General features: G+C 40.7%; 1 protein-coding gene across 4 annotated transcripts in view; it reads left to right on the top strand.

Annotated features, from left to right (window-relative positions):
* Positions 1-22,220, top strand: part of LOC119737333 (von Willebrand factor A domain-containing protein 3A-like) — a 34,005-nt gene extending 11,785 nt beyond the window's left edge. For all 4 annotated transcript variants that reach the window (XM_038211605.1, XM_038211608.1, XM_038211607.1 and 1 more), the window contains 21 exons: positions 318-456; positions 995-1,098; positions 1,925-2,100; positions 2,676-2,795; positions 3,517-3,591; positions 4,747-4,841; positions 5,833-6,149; positions 6,831-6,875; positions 7,271-7,393; positions 8,382-8,463; positions 9,078-9,194; positions 9,951-10,060; positions 10,711-10,829; positions 11,464-11,497; positions 12,526-12,672; positions 12,902-13,008; positions 16,317-16,461; positions 17,221-17,372; positions 18,266-18,392; positions 19,098-19,233; positions 20,709-22,220. In XM_038211605.1, coding sequence (XP_038067533.1) covers positions 318-456; positions 995-1,098; positions 1,925-2,100; positions 2,676-2,795; positions 3,517-3,591; positions 4,747-4,841; positions 5,833-6,149; positions 6,831-6,875; positions 7,271-7,393; positions 8,382-8,463; positions 9,078-9,194; positions 9,951-10,060; positions 10,711-10,829; positions 11,464-11,497; positions 12,526-12,672; positions 12,902-13,008; positions 16,317-16,461; positions 17,221-17,372; positions 18,266-18,392; positions 19,098-19,233; positions 20,709-20,773 — 2,535 coding nt within the window. In that variant the 3' untranslated portion in view covers positions 20,774-22,220. The remainder of the gene's footprint in view (positions 1-317; positions 457-994; positions 1,099-1,924; positions 2,101-2,675; positions 2,796-3,516; positions 3,592-4,746; positions 4,842-5,832; positions 6,150-6,830; positions 6,876-7,270; positions 7,394-8,381; positions 8,464-9,077; positions 9,195-9,950; positions 10,061-10,710; positions 10,830-11,463; positions 11,498-12,525; positions 12,673-12,901; positions 13,009-16,316; positions 16,462-17,220; positions 17,373-18,265; positions 18,393-19,097; positions 19,234-20,708) is intronic.
* Positions 22,221-22,531: the final 311 nt, after the last annotated feature.

Below are 22,531 nucleotides of genomic sequence, written 5' to 3'. Positions count from 1 at the left end.
GATGATAAGACATGAATCTGGGACTGAGAAACATTTTCAATTTTGTTAGGAAATACCTAGACAATTTTTTTGACTCTCAATTGACTTTGTACACAAAAGTGCAAGCGGTGTGAGGTTGCAAAAATTGTTCCGAGAACATTTAAGTCGTTTGCAAAGCAGTAGTGGCACAGTAATAGACAGTACAATCTTCAACCCTGCAAATTTAACAAACAAGCAAACAAAAAACGAAAAAATTTCGAAGGATCAGGGGGGAGTTCAGTTTACAACACAACTTGGACTATTACCATTAAAAGTACTTCCTGTATTTGAAAACGCAGATATCCTTGGAGGTACAGAAGTTACCGCAGTCGCGGTTTCTGCCCAGGCCCCCTAACCACACCGGCCCACTGGTCCTAGAAGAGGCAGCTTTCTTACCCAAGACATCCGAGGATTGGCTGCAACAGAACGGACTCAAAGGTGATGATGCACCCATGTTTAAAGAGGTTGCATAGCAAAATGATAAGGGTTACCAGCTAATGTGCCATGTGGCTTAGTATACCTGTGACTGGTACTCATCTGAAGTTAGATTTAAAGAGCTAGAAATAAGCCTAAAAGACCAATATGCTGGATTTTTTTTTTTATTATGAAATTTAATTCACACAGTGATTTTGTTTGCCAAATTTCACCTTAAGTCATTTTACAGACATTTTGCTATGCCAAGGTTTTTTCAGGGCCTTTGTTTTCATGCTAATTTAATTTTACATATTCATGAGCAACATGTCAATCTAACATTAAGCAACCGTAATGTACAAACTTTGACAGCAAGCTACAGTTTTTAAAGGTTCGTAATTTTTACAGAAAAATCCCATAATTTTATTATTATCTCTTAATATCAAAAGTTAATCAATGTTTGTACTTACAAATGAACATTGTTATACTGCATTACCTTCTAGAAACCAGATCCAAATGATTCAAGCATGGTAAACCAGAGTTTTTTGTTTGTTTGTTTTTTCAGGGAAAAGATTGTCCTTGTACCAGGTCTTAGCTCCGAATGCCTTCAACCAGATTGAGGAGTTCATTCCAATCATCAGAAAGTCAGTCAGGTCACAGACTCATGAGGTGAGTGACGCAGTTATCATGGCAACATGTTTATATTCTGTCCCTTTTCAAAAATGTTAGTAAAACAGTGGAACGCCGCTATAACGAACATCGCGGCATCCACAGAAAATGTTCGTAATAGTGATCGTTCGGTATAGCAATTTTAAGCTGTCGGTGCACTGGTACTCACTTTCCAATAAATAGCGCCCTTCATAACTTCACCCTGCACGCCCTGGTAGTTACTGAAAGACAACTTCGAACACGTGCCGACTATTGAATTATGTAATTTCACAGTTTTGAGCTTACTACCTACATCGATGGGTGGCTTTCCCCTTCTATGCCTTGAGGAAATAATAGCCACTTGTCGCTCTTCTGTTGACATATTTCAACAACAGTGTTCAGTTGGTTTTGTACACAAAAATCGGGAGCCAAGGACGATGTTCGGTATAGCCGAATGTTCGGTATAGCGGTGTTCGGTATACCCTTCTTAAACCTTTTTAGTGCCTCACAAAAATAGCGCTGATCAGAGTTGTGCTAAAAAACAGTTGAAAGCCTAATCACAAGTCAGCCACTAATCAAATCATGAGTTAAATCACAAGTCACTCACAAGTCAAGTTACGAATAAGGCAACAAGTAACAAGAGGACAGACATCACCAAAAGGATGCCTTTGTCACAGATTCAATCGAATAGCTTGTGATTTGTGATGCCTTGACTATAACTCTAAAACTGATGTACCCTCATCTGATAGTAATATTTCCTAGTTTTCACCATATAGGGCGCCATTGCCCAAAGAGTCCAAAGCTTTACATGCACTTTTTCTTTTTGGATCATTATCAACATTTGCAGAAAGCCATGACTCAGTTTGAGTGGCACGACGGAACCATCAAGAACGTCCACGTAGACCCGGCGCTTCTCTTTGATTACCAGAAACAGCTAGGAGCTACGGTCAAACTCTACGAGAGACGGGTAGACTGGCTGTCCAAGGACAGTAGGAGGCTGTTTGGTACCCTGACCGAGAAGAGGTAATACATGCAAACAGAAAGACAGTGAACCAGCTCAATATTTAATACATGATATCCGTTTGTGCGCAAATCAAGATTTGACAAGTTTTCTTTTCAGGATAACCAGTTTGCTTGCATGCTCACAATAATATCGGATGCTAACAGGAATTTAAGTACAAAAGAAAAACAAAATATGGACTTTTTATTGTGTTTTACAGTATGTTTCATGCTTCAGCTTAAAGAGTGCGTTCCAATCTTCTCTTTTACTTTCTTAGTCGGATCAAAAATTATCTGGCGAAGAAATGTTCTGAAAACATTCTCACCACTGCTGGCAGAAATCTTCAAGACTAGATTCTGATACCAGACGTTTATAAATTAAAAACCTTTGTTTAATTCGCTAAAAATGATGTTATGATAGAAAGTAGCAAACAAGCATTACACCTCGTCAAATTTATTGCCAGATTACTGTTTCTCTCACAACCGACATTTCTTTAAAGGAGAGACTGATTTCCCAGCATTGTTACCCACAAACCTCGTTTTTGTCAGTGAAAAGGATCAATTGGTTTGGTAACGCTTGTACCATTCTTGTCCCACAGGATTGTGATTCTGATTGACCTGTCGCTGAGCAATGCCAACTACCTGGTCCACATCCAGCACTCCCTGCGTTTGCTGCTGCAACAGCAAATGCTCAACAAAGAAGCATTCAACATCATCGGGTAGGTTTTTGTCACAATAGTGGACCCTGAATCTTTACTTTTCTAAGAGACAGGTTTTTATTACACAAATATTGAGTGGCTCAGAGTGGAATGGGAGGAATATTATCGCAAATAAAATCTGGACTTTTCCAGTTCACGAGGCGAGACCGAGTAAACTGGAAAATCCAGATTTTACCGAGCAATAATATTCCTCCCAATCACAATTTAAAGCCACTCAATATTTGTCTTCTGTAACTGACATATAGATCCTTGTCATTTGATATATTTGAACTTTTATTTCAATACAAAATTGGTGGAAAATATATTTCTCTCTTCCAAACCACCCCTTCACGAAAATGTTTGAACCCAACTCTGTAGCGCTGGCTCTTTGGAATAATACGCGCAACGCTGAACACGCACGCCAGCATGCATTTGCACACAAATACCGCGTCATGGAACAAGAATGATCCTAACTGTTGAATAGTATTTCCCATTCCCAATGGGCGAATGGGACTTTTTGAGCCCCGGCGTGAATGGGAGCAATAACGAATATCACGTGATGTGAGTTCCACCAATCAAATGACAAGGATCTGTATGTCAGTTCTATAATGCACCCTTATGCACGGTTTTTCAGGAAACTCTCTAGTATCTGCAAACATCAAATAGTGTACAGTTACTTTATGGCACATTTCGGTACTGTTCATGCAGCTGTTTAAATTTTTGTATGTTTTTTTCCCTTCAGTTTCAGCAGCACAGCGCGTTCCTGGAGGCCCTTTATGCAGGAACCCACAGAGCAGAACCTGCAGATGGCATGGAAGTGAGTATATCTGTCACTAGGCTCACAGAGAAAGGCATGTCCGAATTGCCCAGTTTGTGTCTACGCCTTTGCTTTGGACACTGATTCACCACACTGAATTGCCATAGCCATAGATAAAGCTACTTGTTTGGGACACGGCCTTAATAAGTTAAGAAAATTGTAATGTGTGGTGACTAGATTAAGGGGATAGGTGGAGTTTCTGTTTATTTATTTACAGGGAATGCACATCATTGGCTTTTGCTGTAATTTTTTAGAGATGAACTATATGAGGGGTTAGTATAATAGATCAAATATTGTTACACTGACATGTTTGAATTTTGTGTTCGAAAATGCTGGAAAAACCAAAGAAAACCAAAAACGTTCAAGTAGTCTGGTTCCCTGACTCCACTAAAGATGAAATGGATCAATTTATAGAAGCCGGAATATTGTTAGGTAAGGGAACCAGTCTAGCTGGCCTGCACCCGTTCATGAACATGTAACCAATAGCAAACAAAATTTGGACTGAAAAATGGTAAATTTGGAGCAGAAGTTGAAATATAGTTAGGTTTTTCCAACGGTGATCAGCTGACCACCGTTGGAAATATATACAAAATACCATTTTTCTTGAAAACGACTTCAAACCAGGTGCCATAATTTTACAAGATGCTTGAGACTGTCATTTACCAACATCCTAGTAAGGTATTTCGTAAAAATGTGGTAGTTTTGTTTTTCGATGTTTGCAAATGTTGTATATTCCCTTTGAGCACAAGTGTTAAAGACAGGTTATTGTCCAAGTTGAAGTCCAAGTACCAAAATAAGCTCGAAATACACCTTTTTCAAGAGAGGTTTTCAGTTTTGCCAAGCCTAATGGATTTGTCTTCAATGGAATCACAAGGTGAGGTGAAAATTGATGTGCTTTGGCGGCATATAAGTGGTGTCCTTCCCGAAGCGAGTTTGGATGGGGGGGAACAAGGAAACTTCAGGGGTTCTGGAGTTTAGGTAAAAGCGTCAAAATCAGGGACCGGAAAACCTTATCCACATAGTCATTAGAAGTGAAAGGCAAGTATTACAAGATGAACTACACCAATCTATTTGTTCAAAGTTAGTTCTGTAGATTCACCAGGAATGAGCTTTTTTTCCCTCCTGATGTTGTTACTCATTGTGGATTCCCTTTAGGTGGGCGCTCGGTCTGGAGTGTGGCGGCAGTCGCAATTTCCTCGCTGCCCTGAGACTGGCCCTGGAGAACGAGGAAGATCGCAAACGCAATATGAGTAAGTCACTGCAAAGTTAGGAATGTCGTAGGCTTACTTGATCTTTGCTGCTGATGGGGAATGAGGTCCAGGCCACCAGGAAAACCGAGTGGAAATTTTAGGCCTGTTCTCAGTTTGCTGTGATTCCTAGGTAGCGAAAGCTTCATCAATTTTCAGCTTCAGCTTACGTAAAGCCCTACCTGTAGACTTTGGATTCCCCTCAGTCTCATGATGATGGGCAGAGCCCATAGCCCCAAAATACGACTTTATACAGGCTTATCTCTGAGAGGTGTGTGGCCTAGTGGTTAGGATTTGTGACTTATGATCAGAGGGTCAGGAGTTCGAATCCAGCTGTGGTCATGCAGTATGTCCTTGGGGAAACTACTTTACCCAACTTGCCACTCTCGCCCTAGAAGTATAACGGTAACCTTCATTAGGTAGTGATTAGCCTGTGATAGACTAGAATCCCATTCAGGGTGACTTATATTCTCAGATGTTTTATGCCATGAACTCTGGAAGTAAATGCTAGCCCGATGAGCCATATTTGCCTGGGACAGAATTTACTTTTAATTTACTTCTCTGAACCACACAACCTTATATTTGAGTGTCACATGACGCCACCATAATATCAGCCTTGTGGTTGCAAAGGCTTTGCGTCTAGCGTTGTTAAGCAAATTTAATCCGATTACGTACAGTGACGCTAAAAACAGAGCAGTGCAATCAATGCACCCAAAAAAACATGGCTTTTTTAACACTTGAAAAGGCTTGAAATGATTGACAAATATTGCAAACACCAGTGTTACAGCTTTGAAAAATGGATGTACCCAAGCCTATTTTTCCAATTTCAAAGAAAAATACTGAGCATATCAAATTGATTTTTAGCACATAGTTGCGTCATTATAAAGGTAACAAACCCTGAAAGTTGCATGAAGATACAGTCTTCCAAAAGGGAGAATTTCAAACAATTGAACTCTGCGTTTCAACCTGCCTTAATGTGGTTATCGCCCAATAGCTGTAGACGGTATCTACCTCTTCACCAGCGGCATCCCCGACCAGCTCCCCGAGGTCATCTGCTCCTTCATGGAGGAAGCCACCATCGCCCAGCCAACCCGGCTCCACTCCATCCTCTTCAACGTGGACGATTACGACAGCAACGGGGCCATCCCGGGCCGCTACGCCAACATCACGCAGACGGCCGAGTGCCTGCGCACGCTGGCCCACGTGACGAGGGGCCGGTTTCACTGGTTCCGGGAGACGGGGATCATTGAGAGTGACGACATCAAGGGTATACTGAGCGAGATGGACAAGGCTGTCAACTACTCTCAGAAGGTTCGTTAATGGTTTTGAAGTTTCCTCCTCCTCCTCCCTCTCCCCCTCCCCCTCCCCCCTCCCCCTCCCCCTCCCCCTCCCCCCTCCCCCTCCCCCTCCCCCTCCCCCTCCCCCTCCCCCTCCCCCTCCCCTCCCCCCTCCCCCTCCCCCTCCCCCTCCCCCCTCCCCCTCCCCCTCCCCCCTCCCCCTCCCCCTCCCCCTCCCCCCCTCCCCCTCCCCCTCCCCTCCCCCTCCCCCTCCCCTCCCCCCTCCTCATTTCTTAGACTCCACCCATCCCCCTATCCCCATCATGACAAAAACTAGTAAATTACGGTACCAAAAACCTATTATTGCCCACACAAATTCTGCTTTATCTGTATTGCAATGTGGGAAAATGTCTTCATCTGTTTGTAGATCTTCTCAAATGGTTCATTTTGCACAAGAAAATCCAAAATATTTTAAATTGACCAGTGTTTGCATTGAACAATGGGCCATGTTCAAGGTTAAAAAAAAGACGAAATTTATGTGGCTTTGATCAGCATGTGGACAGTGAACATTTCAAAATGCTGTATATTTCAGGAGTTTGAGATTCTAAAATCAGTAAGATTTTTTTAAAAATCCACTTTCATCCAGAACCATAGCACATCAGATAGATTTCTGCTAACTATCACAACTATCCATCATTTTCTTTTCCTTTTTCAGTGTGCAATGCTTGTTGATTCAGTGAAGAAAAGATCTCCAAAATATGTAAGTATCAGAGATATTTCGCTTGCCTGCCCACTGCGGTTCATACTACACAAATAGACCAATATCTGAATACCAATTCATAAAAGGGACACCTGGTTTACTTCTTTATGGGAATTTTAATTTACAGCAGATTGCACTTCTTGAAACCTATTCTTATTCCAAATTAATATATTCATTAAATGTACAAATGAACAACTGAGAGAATTGTGCTTGCAAAAACCTAAACATTTTTTTTTCTTTTTTGAAGTTTGAGACATTTTGTAGTCATACAAATTCACGCAAATGAGAAAACAAGTAAGAAAGCATTATAAAACCCTGGTATAGTTAGTGGCATTGGGTCTTAACCTTGCCTCAGTCTTAACTGACATCCTGTCCTTTTTCAACCCCTTTTACAGCAAGCTGAGTTGATGAACGGTTCCTCAGACGACCAGCCCAAGATGCTACCCATGAGACCTAGCTCAGCTAAGAGGAAGGCCCTGCCAGCCCCCAAGCACACGGAGCTCAGCCTGGCAAGACTGGTAAGTAAAGCCTAGGCCGTTGTCCTTAGGTGACCCAACCCAACGAAATGAGGCACAAGTTGCCAGAACTACTATTGAGTAGTTGGCCTTTGAACAGAATGTTACACAATTGAAATTGTAACGCCCCAACTATAGCGTCGTCCCAACTATAGCGTCGTCCCAACTATAGTTGAAACTGTCCCAACTATAGTTGAACTGTCCCAACTATTGTTGAAACTGTCCCAACTATTGTTTAAACTGTCCCTATTATAGTTGAAACTGCCCCAACTATAGTTGAACTGTCCCAACTGTTATTTAAACTGTCCCAACTATAGCTGAAACTGTCCCAACTGTAGTTTAAACTGTCCCAACTATAGTTTAAACTGTCCCAACTTTAGTTTAAACTGTCCCAACTATTGTTGAAACTGTCCCAACTATAGTTGAAACTGTCCCAACTATATTTTAAACTCCATAGTTGAACTGTCCCAACTAATTTGAAATGGTTTGGACTGTCCCAACTGTAGTTTGGACTGTCCCAACTATAGTTGGGACCATTGCTATAGTTGGGACGTAACAAAATCAATTGGAACAGTCAACTTTTCAACCAACTTTATATATCTGTACATATTGAGGTGTCCAACAGTGATCGATCAAATTGAAGAGCAAATTATTTGCTTCCTTTTGCATGTAGAAACAAATGAGTGAAATGTTGACTTTAAAAGGCATTTCATGAGATCCGCTTACATGTTAATTTGAACTTGCCATTGTCACGAACCAGAGATGAAGCTGAGTCTATAGACAAAGTCAGGGTTCCAAAACTACACTAAAAGTACTTTCCGGTAAAAAAAAAATGGGATTTATTTTTGTCAGGTGAAAAGTTGTATTTTTGAAAACACAAAGGTAGAGTTTCTTGTATTGAGTATCTGTGAATTAATCTCATCATTCTTGCTTCAGTCACAATTTATTAATCAGTTATAACAAATTATATTTCTGTTAATCTGTTATTCAGCAAATCACAGAGAACAAGGATAAAGAAGATGGCAAACCCCTCCCTCGGAGCAGGCCCTCTAGTGCCAAGAAAGAGCCAAGCAGTAAGTATTTAGAAACCAGCCCCTGGGCATGAAATTGGCCTCTAGCTGTGTGGTGGGCCCTAGGATGGCACCTGGGCCTTGAAGCAGAGTTAAAAAAATTATGAATTTTCAGTATCACTCTAGTTAAATCATGTGTTCAGCAGTTCGTTTGTTTCAACTTTTTAAACAGTGTATAGGCTTTTATTGTTTCTTAAAGGGAATATACAACATTTGCAAACATCGAAAAACAAAACTACCAATTTTTTTCGAAATACCTTACTAGGACGTTGGTAAATGACAGTCTAAAGCATCCTGTAAAATTATGGCACCATGTGTGAAGTCATTTTCAAGAAAAGTGGTATTTTGTATAAATTTCCAACGGTGGTCGGCCGACCACCGTTGGAAAAACCTAACTATTTTTCAACTACTGCTCCAAATTTAATAATTTTTTTCAGTCCAGATTTTGTTTGCTATTGGTTGCATGTTCATGAACGGGTGCAGACCAGTTAGATTGGTTCCATTACCTTACAATTTTCCGGCATCTATAAATTGATATCGTAAGTTCTGTGCTTTATGGCATTTAGTTACGTATGTTAGATTTAAAATTGATGAAATAAATATCATTTTTCTGGTAGAAATGGACTCCAACAGGATTGCCTCAGAGAAGGACCGTAAGTCCAAAAGGCCCAGCAGTGCTCATAAGAGCAAGCCATCCAAGCAGGTCTTCTACACGGAGTTCAAGAATGAAGTGGGTAAGTCACAAGCAATTCGCTTTTGCAACTGTCTTCTTTTGTTTCAAGAAATTCTAGTGTCATACAAAATGTGACCTCCTTGCGTATTTAAAGCACATGTCCAGTAAGTAGTTGCAATATTATGGACCTTATTCAAGAGGAAGCCATTTTGGTCGTGTTCCCTGAATGTATTTTATAAATTGTGAACTGTTGAATCGGATGTTGCCAGACTATTTTGCATTCTAGCCTCACATTAATTTTTTTTAAATGTGGCTTAAAACATTAGGGTATGTTTTAATCACAAATGTTAAATTATTCATCAGAGCAGACTGGTATTAATTTTTAATTAACCTTATGTCATTGCTTTCGTTTCTCTTCGCAAGTGCCAAAATATGAAGATTTTACCTCGCTTTCAATTTAATCTGGCCGAATCGTGAATAAAGCCCATAGGAGACAGTGAAGCCAGGCAGAATGTATATAAACAAACCTCTGCCATTTTGTTTCTTCCAAAATACCCAACTCTTTGCAGATTTTCAAAAATGTCCTCTGAAAATCCAAAAGAAATTCCTAGTTTTCCTGGAAATTATCAAAATACTTCGGTTGTCCATTTTAAAACTCAACTAAAAACTTTCAAAAGTTTGATAAAAATGAAGTCCAAACAGTGGAACATTCTTTGTTTTTGATGTGCTTCTCCACCTAACTCTCTCCCATTCTGAAAAAAAGTGTTCTCTGAGGATCGTCTTCAAATTTTAGAGTATTTTGCTCCTTTTCTTCCAGGGACTGTGTACAAGCAGTACCCGGACATCCTGAGCAAGAAGAAGAGTGTCAGGAAGGCCATCAACCATCCAGTCATACCTGACAGGGAGGAACTCAAGACAACCAAAGAGGTGGGTAAATATATACATACTGACTGGCTATGAGGTCGCTAGTGCACATCTGTGCATCCCAAGAGACCATGGGTGATCACTGTAGGGCCCTACATCCTGAGGCTAAAGGCCCTGAGGGAATTTGGCCACTAACAAGCCTGAGGGTGCATAGGCTTGCAGTATTGACCAAATGATGCAAGTCAATATGTGTTCTACAACACGCCACAATCCAGTAGCTGGGGTTTTTTTGGTTATGATTAGCCTTGATAATCTCAGTAGATCATTGTAAATAATCAAGATTTAAAGGGTATAGTGCCCGACTGGGAAATATACTCTAGAAGGAAACGATGTTGGTGTTTGTTTTACTACACCTTATACATATTTAACATCAGTAAAAAGCTGCAGTACGTGTAAATCCTGCCAAGCACAGTGAAACGGCGCTATAACAAATATCGCAGGATCCCCAGAAATTGTGCGTAATAGCGATCACTCGGTATAGCGATTTTAAGCTGCCAGTGCTCTGACCGATACTCACTTTCAACAAATAGCGCTCTTCAGAACTTCATGTTTTTGTTTCAGCACATTGGTGTATTTTTGGAGGATTCAGGAAGACTCCTAGAAAACAAAATCTGAAATTCAACTTATTTTTTCCTAATTTGCACTGTTTTCAGTGGCTGAAGCTGTACGGATTGAGCAAGCTGAGGTTAGATCTGAGCAAGCTGGTGTCTGGACCAGAATGCACCCATGCCAAGAGACACATCGGGACACTCAACAAATCGGTCACTGCAAAGTATGTGCTGTCGTGGACATCATTAGGTTTTAGAAAACAAACATTGTTAGACAGACAAAAAGCAGTGAGCAACCAAATTATTACCAAAAATCTCACTTGGATTAAAGATGGGACTGGTACTAAACAGTAAACACCCCAGAAATAATTTCATCTGGCGCTTGCTGTCATTGAGAAGAAATCAAGAAATGTAGGTGATTTCCAACAGTCGGCCAATCGACTGATTTTTGAAATAAAAGTTCTATTTACAAAATTGTGTTTCGTGATTAAAATGATGTGCGTGGTTGTTCACTGTTTTCTTGAAAAGTCTCAAATCCACTGAGCTGAAACTTCAGCAGGTTGGGTTTTGAACACACTTCTTTGGATTTTGAGTAGTGTTATTATTGGAAACGAACAAACTGCATGAAAAGTAAATGATCCCATATGCCTTTAAGTTTGAAGATGGTTAAGTATCTTGACTTGATCCAGTTCACACATACGTTGTACACACCCATTATACACACTATTATAAGTGATACAGGTTACATAATTGTATCTGTTGGAAATCAAGTTTTTTTGTTCAACCCAAAAAAATAGTGTACTTTAAGAGTTCCAAACACTTACATTTTATTCCTGTTCGTTTCCAATTTCCTTTTAGATATTGCACGATATTTCCAAGTGTCAACATCAAGGTATGTATTCTTTTCTCTCACATTCAACCTAAGTGCGCTGAACAGCATCTTCAAAATTGTTATATTTTGCTTTCGGGGCAATTGTACAAAATTCTAATCTTCAATGCCAAAACTTTTTTTTGAAATCTCCAAATGCCACAAATGAAGCATGAATATCATTTTGAAGCTTATTATCTGTATTTTATTGAAATATAGTTTGTTTCTAGCAATGTTCAACTATTCAGCCTTTACTTTTACTGAAAACTAAATTAATAAGTACACAAAAAATCGATTTGTCTGAGTACATCTGAAACCATGGTGTTTCAAGCCAATTTCTACTACAGCAAAAAATTGGATGGATAATATCTTTTTTAAATCATTGTAGTAACTAACTGATGTGTTTTGTCAGACTTTAACTTCACTTTTAAAACCCTCCTGTGCTCGGTGACAATCTGTAGAGTGCTACCCTACATGTCAAAAACTATCAGGTGACAGATTTGACCAAATCTGCAAACTGCCCTCATATTGGTGCAATCGACCATTTGAAAATGGCTGCTACACAAGCTGTACCTGTATTAGTGGTCACACTATCTGCCAAACCACTTCAATAGGCTCTGACAGTTGTACAATTGAATCCATAGGGATTTGTGGCAGTTGGAGAGCAGCCTGTACAAAAACTGTCACAGAGCGGTGGGGATTAGAATTTTTGACAGTTTGTAATAGTTATAAGTATAGGAGGATTATCAATGACTAAAGTTGTATTATGCACACTGTTTAATTTTCCAAAATAAACATCCAACACCGTTCAACTCCCCCTGGAGTACCGGTAGTGTAAAAATACATTGTCTTCAAGTTTTTTTGATTGATTTTCAGTTTTATGTGACCTGAGTAGGTCTCAGTAGCTATAGTCAACAACTGTCATGGAGAGCTCAACAAATATGAAATATTACTTCAGCAGTGTTAAGTTAATGTAAAACTGTGAAATGATATGAAAAATTAAAAAAAATACATTTTAACAATTGTTACGCTTAATGATGTTCTCTGAACAGGGCACTGTGAGGCATCTGCAGATGCAAGCCCACGAACTGCAAGACTACGAGAAACAGATTGAGCTGGTACTCCGCAGGTACCTACGCAGACTGCAGTGGCTGCTGGGCGCCAGCCGACGGACATTCGGCGCAGTGGTGGAGAAAAAGGTATGTCGAACAGCACTCAACTGTATTCACTGAAGAAACTCATTAGGATTTTGTTAATTATCTGTAATAAATTTTGTGTTGGGATGATCCACAGGCCTGCACGTTTGGTATACCACTTCATCTACTGTGACTTTATTATTTTAACACCAAATCATCTGCTGTTCAACCGTCGGGCAAGAATATTATCTGTGTACCAAGAATAACCCATGCTTACTCTCATCCGATCTAGGTGATAGTGCTGGTGGACACGTCAGGATCGATGGTATCTCACATGGAGGAACTCAAGCGAGAACTGGTAGCCCTCATCTGGGACCAGTTCCAACGAGAGAACATCAGGTAGTCTATCCTATTCAGGACTCTTACCCTACCAACCGTCCATCCCTCAAACCCTCCCTCAAACCCTCGCCAACCCCTCCCCCAACCTGCCCTTTTCCCCTACCCCCACCCCATCTCCAAAAGTTCACTTTTTTAGCCAATTCCTTACCATTCAGTATAATTCCTTAGTGTCCATCCTCGAAAACCACAACTCTGGCCATAAAAATAGTACTCCCAAATTTTCAGTTTAGAAGCCTCAGTTTTAAACTGACAGAAAGATGTAGTCCCACCCCCACTTCTGAAAGTTTATTGTTTACATTCGCATAATAGCCCCTAGTGACATTCTAGTATATAAACACCCACTTACAATTACAGTTGAACGCCATTATAGTGATTATAGTGATTGCGTATTACAACAGAGTTTACTATTTTGGGAGCTGAAGGGGATATTCGTTATAGCCAAATATTTTGTTGTAGCGGTGTTTAGATTCGCTATAGTAGCCTTTTACTGTACAGTCAGACATCCAACTCTGTCCCTTTGATAAAGCAGTTAAGTCTTAGAGTTCACACCTAAACTGAACCTGATACCCCTGTTTCTTGCTCTGTGCTGATACAGAGCCCCCCTCAGTCAGTGTTGTAGTCCGGTCAGTCATTGGTCAGTCATTGGTCAGTCACAAGTCAATGCAAGTCCATCACAAGTCATCCAGTCCCAAGTCAAGTCACAAGCTATTGTGACTCAAGTCTCAAGCTATTGTGACTCAAGTCACAAGCTATTGTGACTCAAGTCACAAGCCATTGTGACTCAAGTCACAAGCCATTGTGACTCAAGTCTCAAGCTATTGTGACTCAAGTCACAAGCTATTGTGACTCAAGTCACAAGCTATTGTGACTCAAGTCTCAAGCTATTGTGACTCAAGTCACAAGCTATTGTGACTCAAGTCACAAGCTATTGTGACTCAAGTCACAAGCTATTGTGACTCAAGTCTCAAGCTATTGTGACTCAAGTCTCAAGCTATTGTGACTCAAGTCACAAGCTATTGTGACTCAAGTCACAAGCTATTGTGACTCAAGTCACAAGCTATTGTGACTCAAGTCTCAAGCTATTGTGACTCAAGTCTCAAGCTATTGTGACTCAAGTCTCAAGCTATTGTGACTCAAGTCACAAGCTATTGTGACTCAAGTCACAAGCTATTGTGACTCAAGTCTCAAGCTATTGTGACTCAAGTCACAAGCTATTGTGACTCAAGTCACAAGCTATTGTGACTCAAGTCACAAGCTATCGTGACTCAAGTCCCAAGCTATTGTGACTCAAGTCACAAGCTATTGTGACTCAAGTCACAAGCTATTGTGACTCGCATCACAAGCTATTGTGACTCGCATCACAAGCTATTGTGACTCAAGTCCCAAGCTATTGTGACTCGCATCACAAGCTATTGTGACTCAGATCACAAGCTACTGTGACTCAAGTCACAAGCTATTGTGACTCGCATCACAAGCTATTGTGACTCAAGTCCCAAGCTATTGTGACTCGCATCACAAGCTATTGTGACTCAGATCACAAGCTACTGTGACTCAAGTCACAAGCTATTGTGACAAGGGCATTCCTTTGTCATTGTTCATTCCCTGTTAACTTGTGAATTGACTTGTTACCAGACTTGGCTAGACTTCCAACCACAACACTGCTTCAGACCTTCATCAATTGAAGTGATAAAGACTGACCATTTGTGCCCCACCTGCCTTCAGAATCATTCCTCATTGTTGTATTATTTGCATTCACACAGCCTCACTGGTGACATTCCAGTGTTTACCCACAGTGACAGTTACACCCAGACTTACCACTTAAGCCCTCTTTACAAAGAAAGCAAGTCTTTCTATTCACACCTAAGCTGAATGTGATACAAAGCCCCATTCAGGTCCTCAACCAATTGAAGTGTTTAATTGGAGCAAGGTGCTAATTAGTCTCTACTCAGTTTGTGGTTAAGTAAAGCACTTAACAGTTACCTGTTGAATTCCGTTGGCCTTGCTATCAGTGATAAGCATTCAACTAAGCAAACAGCACTACCCAGGGTTCAAGAGTCCAGTGAATGATTTAGTCACATTGTAGTTTTGATCCCCTTGTAATGTTCTGTTTGAGTCCATCACAAGTCCATCACAGTGTTACTGGAATTCCTGCACATTTTTGACTTCTCCACCATTCAAAGTTTTTCTATTCTTAGTCTTTTCCAATTTGTACAGATCTGTCCTTTTTCTCCAGATAAAAATGTACACTCAGTGCGTGAAATTAGACAAAAAAAGTGGTCAGACAAAATGTCCGAGCACAATCAAAAGTGTTCTGCCATTGTCAAGTTTTGATCTGCCATCTGAGACAAACTTTCAAAAGGCCGCGTTTACTATACTTCAAACACGTGGACGGTACATACACGTGTGTACATGTACAGTATGTATGTTTACGTACGTACGTATCCATAATACACACTATGTAGTTGCAAAGACAAGCGCCGGGCATTCACGCGCTCGTTTCTGTAGTAAGCCACGTTGTGAGAATTTAGTAACAATCACGCACTTAAAGCATACCGCGCAACACAACGTACTTTGATCTTGCTAAATTCTCATTACATGTATGCGCGTCAATGTCCTTATAATATTTAGACTCGTCACTATACAGACTCGATTCAAGTCTGCAGAACACATAACTTAAACTGGGTGAAATTGCAGTTCTGAATGTCCAAAGAGGCTCGATCGAATCATTATAGCAAGGAATAGAGGTTGAATCAGGTCCAATTTAACACTTTTGCCCAATAGAAATTAACTGGTAATTCCACAAACGGCCACTGCTCATTTCCATAAAATGACTTGAAAAGTACAAAAAGTTGTATTAACTGATTTGTAGAAGAAACACGAAGACTGCTGATCGAAACACAATTTATCGACTTGATTTCACGTCTATTTTTTGGCAAACGGCACGTACGTACGAATGCCAATCTATCGCTGTGCATGCCGCGCTGTACTAGACTGTGTAATGATTGGGGTGTAAACGCGTTGCATCTATTGCGTGAATATAAGACAACACGTACATGTAGTTAGCAGCCGCTCAGCGTACGGTAAGTATTACAGACCGGATCATCGGAAATAAACAACAAAATACTTTTGAGTGCAAGCGTTTTTTTCATACTTCTGAAAAAGACAACTCCACAAAGAATACATAAATCGCTCGGACATTTTGTCCGAGCACATCTGCATTTGGTCGGACAAACCATGAAAGTAGTCGGAAAATGTCCGATGTCCGACTGTAATTTCACGCACTGTACACTTGTGTTCTTTGATTGCAGCTTTAACATCGTCCGTTTCTCGGGCGACATTGAACCCTGGAGGAACGGCCTTGTCGAACCCACAGAAATCAACTGCCATGACGCCGTGCGTTGGGTGTCGACCTTTGCCCCCGCCGGAAACACATGCACCCTAGAAGCACTTGTGGTAAGATACTATTCACGCCCCCCTTTTTTTCTTATTCTGAACTGTCCGCCCCTACACACCCCTTTGCCCAATATGAAAACTTCAACCAGAAGCCAAGGTTCGTTTCATTGCGCTGCTAAGCACATGATTTTGGGCTAACAGAGCCTTCGTCTGTATCATGGAGAATGCCGGCAGTAAGCACACTAAAGACACCCTTACCTCACGTGTGGTCTAGCAGTAGGGCACAGGATTCATGATCGTGAGATTGTAGGTTCGAGCCCCGCCGTGGCCATGCGTCTTGTGCCCTTGAGTAAGGCACTTTACCTCAATTACTCCTCTCAACCCAGGTGTTAAATGGGTACCGGCATTTTTCAATGCTGGGAAGGTAACAGACTCGCTGTGGAGGAGGTGTGGCAATCCCCCCACAGCAGTATTTCATGGACTCGAATCGGTCCCAATCGCTTTGAAAGAGAGATGGGCACTCCGTTCCTGTGAACACAGGTTCGTGCCCCCCCCCCCTTACCTCAGAGGAAAACGTTGCTTAAATCAGTGACCTAACAATAGAAGTCTCCATGCGCGCGCAACGGGTAGCACATCCACGCCATGAAATGGTGCTTCAGGTTAGCACAATTTTTTCTGCTGTAGTTAAAACAACGTTTTTGCTAACTGTGAAAGTTGGGCCGTGAAAGTTGGGCCTGGGGGTAAATAATGATTAGCACAAATTGAGGGACCTCATTGTGATGATACTACAAATAGTATTGGTTTTTTTTTTCCCCACAGCATGCATTCAAAGACAAGGACGTGCAGTCAATCTACTTGCTGACTGATGGCAAACCGGACAGCAGCACAGCGAGAGTCTTAAGGGAAGTGGCCCAGGTGAACACCATCAGAGGCGTCAAGATTCATACCATCTCATTCAACTGCGAAGATGAGTAAGTCAGATGTACTAACGTTCACTGGAGTGTTGCGGTTTTGGGATGAGAGAGTCTCAGTTATAGTGTCCTAGGATCACTAACCCCAACAGTCGATTTCACGAAACAAGGTGTAACTTACACCATGCTTAGGATTTACACAACAGATTTGTTACGCAGCTGCGCAATAAACTTAAGATCGATTTCACAAACTTTGGCGAAGCTCTGCAGTGTCTTAAATATTTCAACTCTTGGACGAGGTACTAACAACTTTTACAATGGCTCTCTGTGTACGATTTCTGTTCAGTTACAGAAAATCGTTTAATCACCTGTGCCCGCAATTTTGGAAAATTAAGTTGTCTGAATTTCTTCGGAATCATTCGGCAAAGCTAAATGTGTAATGTTGCACAACTTCCGCAATAAAATGTGGCATTAGTGGAGTTACGTCGTGAACTGTGTTCCTGACACGGCTGACTCCACAGCAGAGTTTGTGGGTTGTATTTGACACTTCGCCCTGACATTTATCAGTCTCATCAACAAAGTCATGGCAAAAGCCATGCACATCTTTAAAAAACAAAACAAGATGTGACGCTCGCCTGAATTTTGTGATTATAAATTTAATCACAATACGTGGGCACATCAGACGGTCAAGGGGACGGTTGCTTGACGCAGGTTATTTATGATCACAGTGAGTGTTCGCATGACATGGCGGTTATAGGACGCATCATTTTGTGGTCGGAAACACAAACGCGTAGGTCGTCAGGTGTAGGTTTTTTAAGGTGTCAATGCAAAAACATGCCAGCACGAACAGCGCCACCTAGTGGTGCCAGATGGTGGCGCATTTTCACGTGCATACTCCGTTTCATCAGAAATCCGCCCACGTATGAACCTTGTTTGCTTTCTCTTCGATACAGAACCGCTAACATTTTCCTGCGTCAGCTGGCAGCCATGTGCAGGAGTCGTTACCACCGCTGCTACGCTGGGATGGATGGAGATCTGATGGCCCATAAACTGCTGGACGAAGGCTTCAAAGATATCGATGTAAGCAGAGTTTTGTCATTCCTTCGAGAAACAGGCCTAAAAACCAGCAACGATATTTAGGCTTAAAACGAAAAGCGGCCTCGATTTGACATAATTAGTTTTGCAAAAAAAAAATTGAAATCACATTACAAGACTTTTGAGCCTTGGCTGTTGCATTTGGTGTAGGATATTTTTATACAAAGTAAAATTAAAGTTTAAAATTTTCAACACTTTATTTAGAGCCCTTGACATTTCTTACAAACTGGTTCTTTTCAGAACATCAGTTTAAGTCATTTTGCACATTTCCATGGCATATCAAACATTGGCCAAGCATTAACTTTTGTCCCAAAATGTCTATAATCACTTTGATTGCGGCAAAATGCCTGAAATTTATACATTAGTGCCCATTCATTGGCACTAAATCTAGACAACCATTGGACAGGTTCCACTATTTCTTTGTAATGAAACTAAAGTTTTAAAGTTTAAAATAACTCTTTTAATTTCCAATCCGCGAACAAAGTTTTTAAAAGGCTGTTATTTGGGAGATAAGCCGCATCCGAATGACTTGGCTACGGCTGGATATAACACGCAGGTCTATGGGAAGTAACAGTAGCCGCTTCCATAGCCGCTTCCATAATTTCCAAACATAGCCAAGTAATTCGGGCACGGCCGTATTGCCATTGACAGCAGCCTTTAACCTTTGAACTTTCACCTTTGACCCCTCAGCATCCTATACTGCCGACCTTTGACAGTGATGACCTGAAGCAGCTAGTTGATGAGATTGAGCAGGCTAGGCACTTCCTGTCTCAGTCCAGATCCTTCAGACAGCTGTTTGGCACAACTACAAAACCACACGAGAAAAGTAAGACAAAGTAACTTGTGTGTACCATACATACGACCATTTTATAAGCCTCTGTACTGATGACGTCACACTTTGTTTACGTGTGTGCTTTCCTGAAGTGCTCAGTGGACCGTGGGCCCCCACTGGCTCCATAGGAAAGTGCACATGTAAACAAAGTGTGACATCATTAGTACAGAGGCTTATTGGCACCAGTATTAAAATGGGTGGCATTGCGAGGCTGCCATTTCATAGAAAATGCCACACTCATTACAAGTTTGGGATGTTGTAATCATATGATATAGACTTTAAGCAAACTTTCTCTTTCTGCACTTTGTGTTTATCACTTGAAAATAAGGGTGGTCCAAAGCGTTGACGTTGACTTTACAATGAGGGAAAATTGAGAAAGATTCTTGGGTGACTGTTTGGCCTGTCCCGACAGGCCTGACATGGATGAGAATTATATGGGTGGTGTCGTTTCATGGGTACCAGTCGATGGATTATCAGTTCTAAATGGGCACTATTGTGAGATGGGCTCCCTTTCTAGATGGGCACCATATCTAAATGGGCTACAGTTCTAGATGGGCACCATATCTAGATGGGCCCCATTTCAAGATTGGCGCCGTATCTAGATGGGCACCATATCTAGATGGGCGTCAATTCGAGATGGGCTCAATTTCAACATGAGTACACATTTCTACATGAGTTCAGTTACGATGGAAAGCAAGCATATTTCCATGGATGTCATTTAAGGGACCGTGACCATTCAGCCCTGGTATGAAAGGGGCCCCCCGTTACCCCGTCCGGTCCAAAACCAGTCCGGTCTTCAGCCCAGTCTCGTCCGGTACATGGTCCTGTCTGACCAGAAGTTTTGAAGTCAGTCAGGCGCATTAATTTATTGCCCTTCAGAGAACATCCAGAGCAGAACAATAGCAGACTTACCGGATTAAAGATAAAATCCATCCATAACGCCTTGGTAATTTACGGTCCCATTGTGCGCGAAACCACATGGCATGGGATTTAATCTGTGCCAACGAAAGTGTTCTATTGTTTCGCGCTGAGAGATGAAAACCACAAGCGGGTTTCTTCTGGGATATATTACATATGTCAATACTTGCAAACAATAGACCCCAGGATAGAGGAGTTCCTGATTAGCAACCGGACCAGCTCCTGGGCCGGTAGCTGGGACGGTATGAGAGGACTTCTTGGGAGGGGACGAGCTTACCGGGGGGCCCTTTTCATACCGGGGCTGAATGGTCACGGGCCCTAAGAGGCACCAGTTGTTACCAAATATAAATTTAAGGTTAAATATTGTGGTAAACGTTTTGGTAATAGTCAAGCCAAACACAAATCAAAAGTTTCATTGTTTCAGAAAGTAATTTGCTGGGAAAACATTAACTGTTGCTTAGCTGTTCTTCCATAATAATTTTTTTAAGGCCTTCAGAGGATTGTAAACACTTGCTCTTTATGTTTGTATTGATTATTTTTGTTTACTTCAGATAAGTCCAGCAGACACATGCCTCCCAACCACATCAAGCCATCGATGACAGCGGCAGCCACCTGAAGGACTATGGAACTCCCCAGCAAAGTTCAAAGAGTATTGCAATATAAAAGAACTGGTTCTTAACCTGTAACAAGGCTGAACTGTTAAACAGAGAAAAGTAGTAGCAGCGGCTCCTCCTTTTGAGGTCAACTTAGAACACAAAGTATGAAAAACAAATGAACAATAGTAACAAAAGCAACAAAATCCAAATCTGGTGATTTGCATTTAGAGACTTGTGAGACAATTTATTGCCCTTCCTGTACAGCTTGTGGAAAATGTTCAAATTCACAGTGAAAAAGAGGTTGGATTTGTCAATCCAATAATGAGTTTCATATGTGGGTATATTTTTCAAAATTATCCCTTTTCAAGCTAGAGTATAAGATATGTTGTGGCGACACTAAGTCGAGTCAGATTGCAGTGCCAGTGACAGAATGAACAGAAATGACAGAATTTGAACGCCACATTTTGCCACAATTTATCACTAGCTGTGGCAATTTGTTCAAAACTACCTTCAGAGAATAAGGATTAAACCTTGATTCGAAATTCGAAACTAAAGCATACCCTGACTTTTCAGTGAAATCTGTTTTATTCATACTTCTTGGGCCCATACAACTGATTAGCTAAACTCACACAAAAATTGTTTGTTAGTGTGTTTATTTGTTTGTTTGTTTGTTTGAGCATGAGGCTGTATTCGATTGACCAGGTATTATTTCTATTATTGTAGATTTTTGTAAATAATTTAGCTGTATATTATGTGCACACGAGCAATATTTTGTGATAAGTAATTTAGCTACAAGCTTTCGAAATTCCTCAGAAGTTGATTGTCTAAAGCTTTTGTTTCAGTGATTTATTCTAATTGGTGAATGCTTGTTGGTTCAGGTGCAATACAAAGTTGTCAGAAAAGTGTGTAGAACTTTTTTATTATAATTCCCACGACAGGTCAAAACAAATTAACCCCCTGTTTGTTTGTTTTTCAACCCAAGTTGAATTCACAGGCTTGCACGTTTTGAAAGCAGCTACTATTTTCTCTCTTTTTTTGCCACTTATTTTCCTTTTTTAGAAAATGAGACTTTGGGGTTGAGGTTTATAACTTTCCAAAAATAAACAAACAAACAAAGGATTACATTCAAAATTTGGTTAAGGCATTGGTATGTAGACTTAATGGATAATTTAGTTAATTGATACTAAATCTTATGTGATGGACATATTTCACAAATTGTTTTGCCAGTTGCTAGCATTGATGCCAAGATTGTACATTGCTGTAAAATAGCATAGATTCTTTCTTTTTTTCTTGTTTATTTTATCTGAAATATTCAGTATGATCTTAGACAAAAATTCTTTTCATTTTGGAAACGTTCTTCTTTGTTCAAAAGTTACATCAGGGTCAACAAATTATTTTCACTTTTTGTGGACTATTATAGAATCAAAATCATTTTGTAAAGAGAGCCTGCATGTGTAGATTATCTGTGAAAAAAAAGGGTAAATTTGTAATTTCGGTAATTCGTACAAATTAAACAGTGATCGTCAAATGAATGTAATTTTCTGTGTGAAGATGTGCTTCTTCATCGTTTATTTGTATCATTGGATTACTTGACTCCTAAGAGTAATGGCTGAAAACACACGAATTTACAAATGAAAGTCACAAAGGGAAACCTGACTAGGTGCATTGGAATACTTAAGGTTGGACAACGAAATTGACTGGAACATGAACCTGCCACCTCCGGATTGCCGTACCGACGCTCTACCAACCGAGCTATCCAGACCTATGCTGGCGGTTCC

This window comes from Patiria miniata, unplaced genomic scaffold (genome assembly GCF_015706575.1).
Source record: "Patiria miniata isolate m_02_andy unplaced genomic scaffold, ASM1570657v1 HiC_scaffold_3, whole genome shotgun sequence".
NCBI classification, from domain to species: domain Eukaryota; kingdom Metazoa; phylum Echinodermata; class Asteroidea; order Valvatida; family Asterinidae; genus Patiria; species Patiria miniata.
Note: the sequence above shows the minus strand (reverse complement) of the source record. Positions and strands in the feature narration are given on the sequence as shown.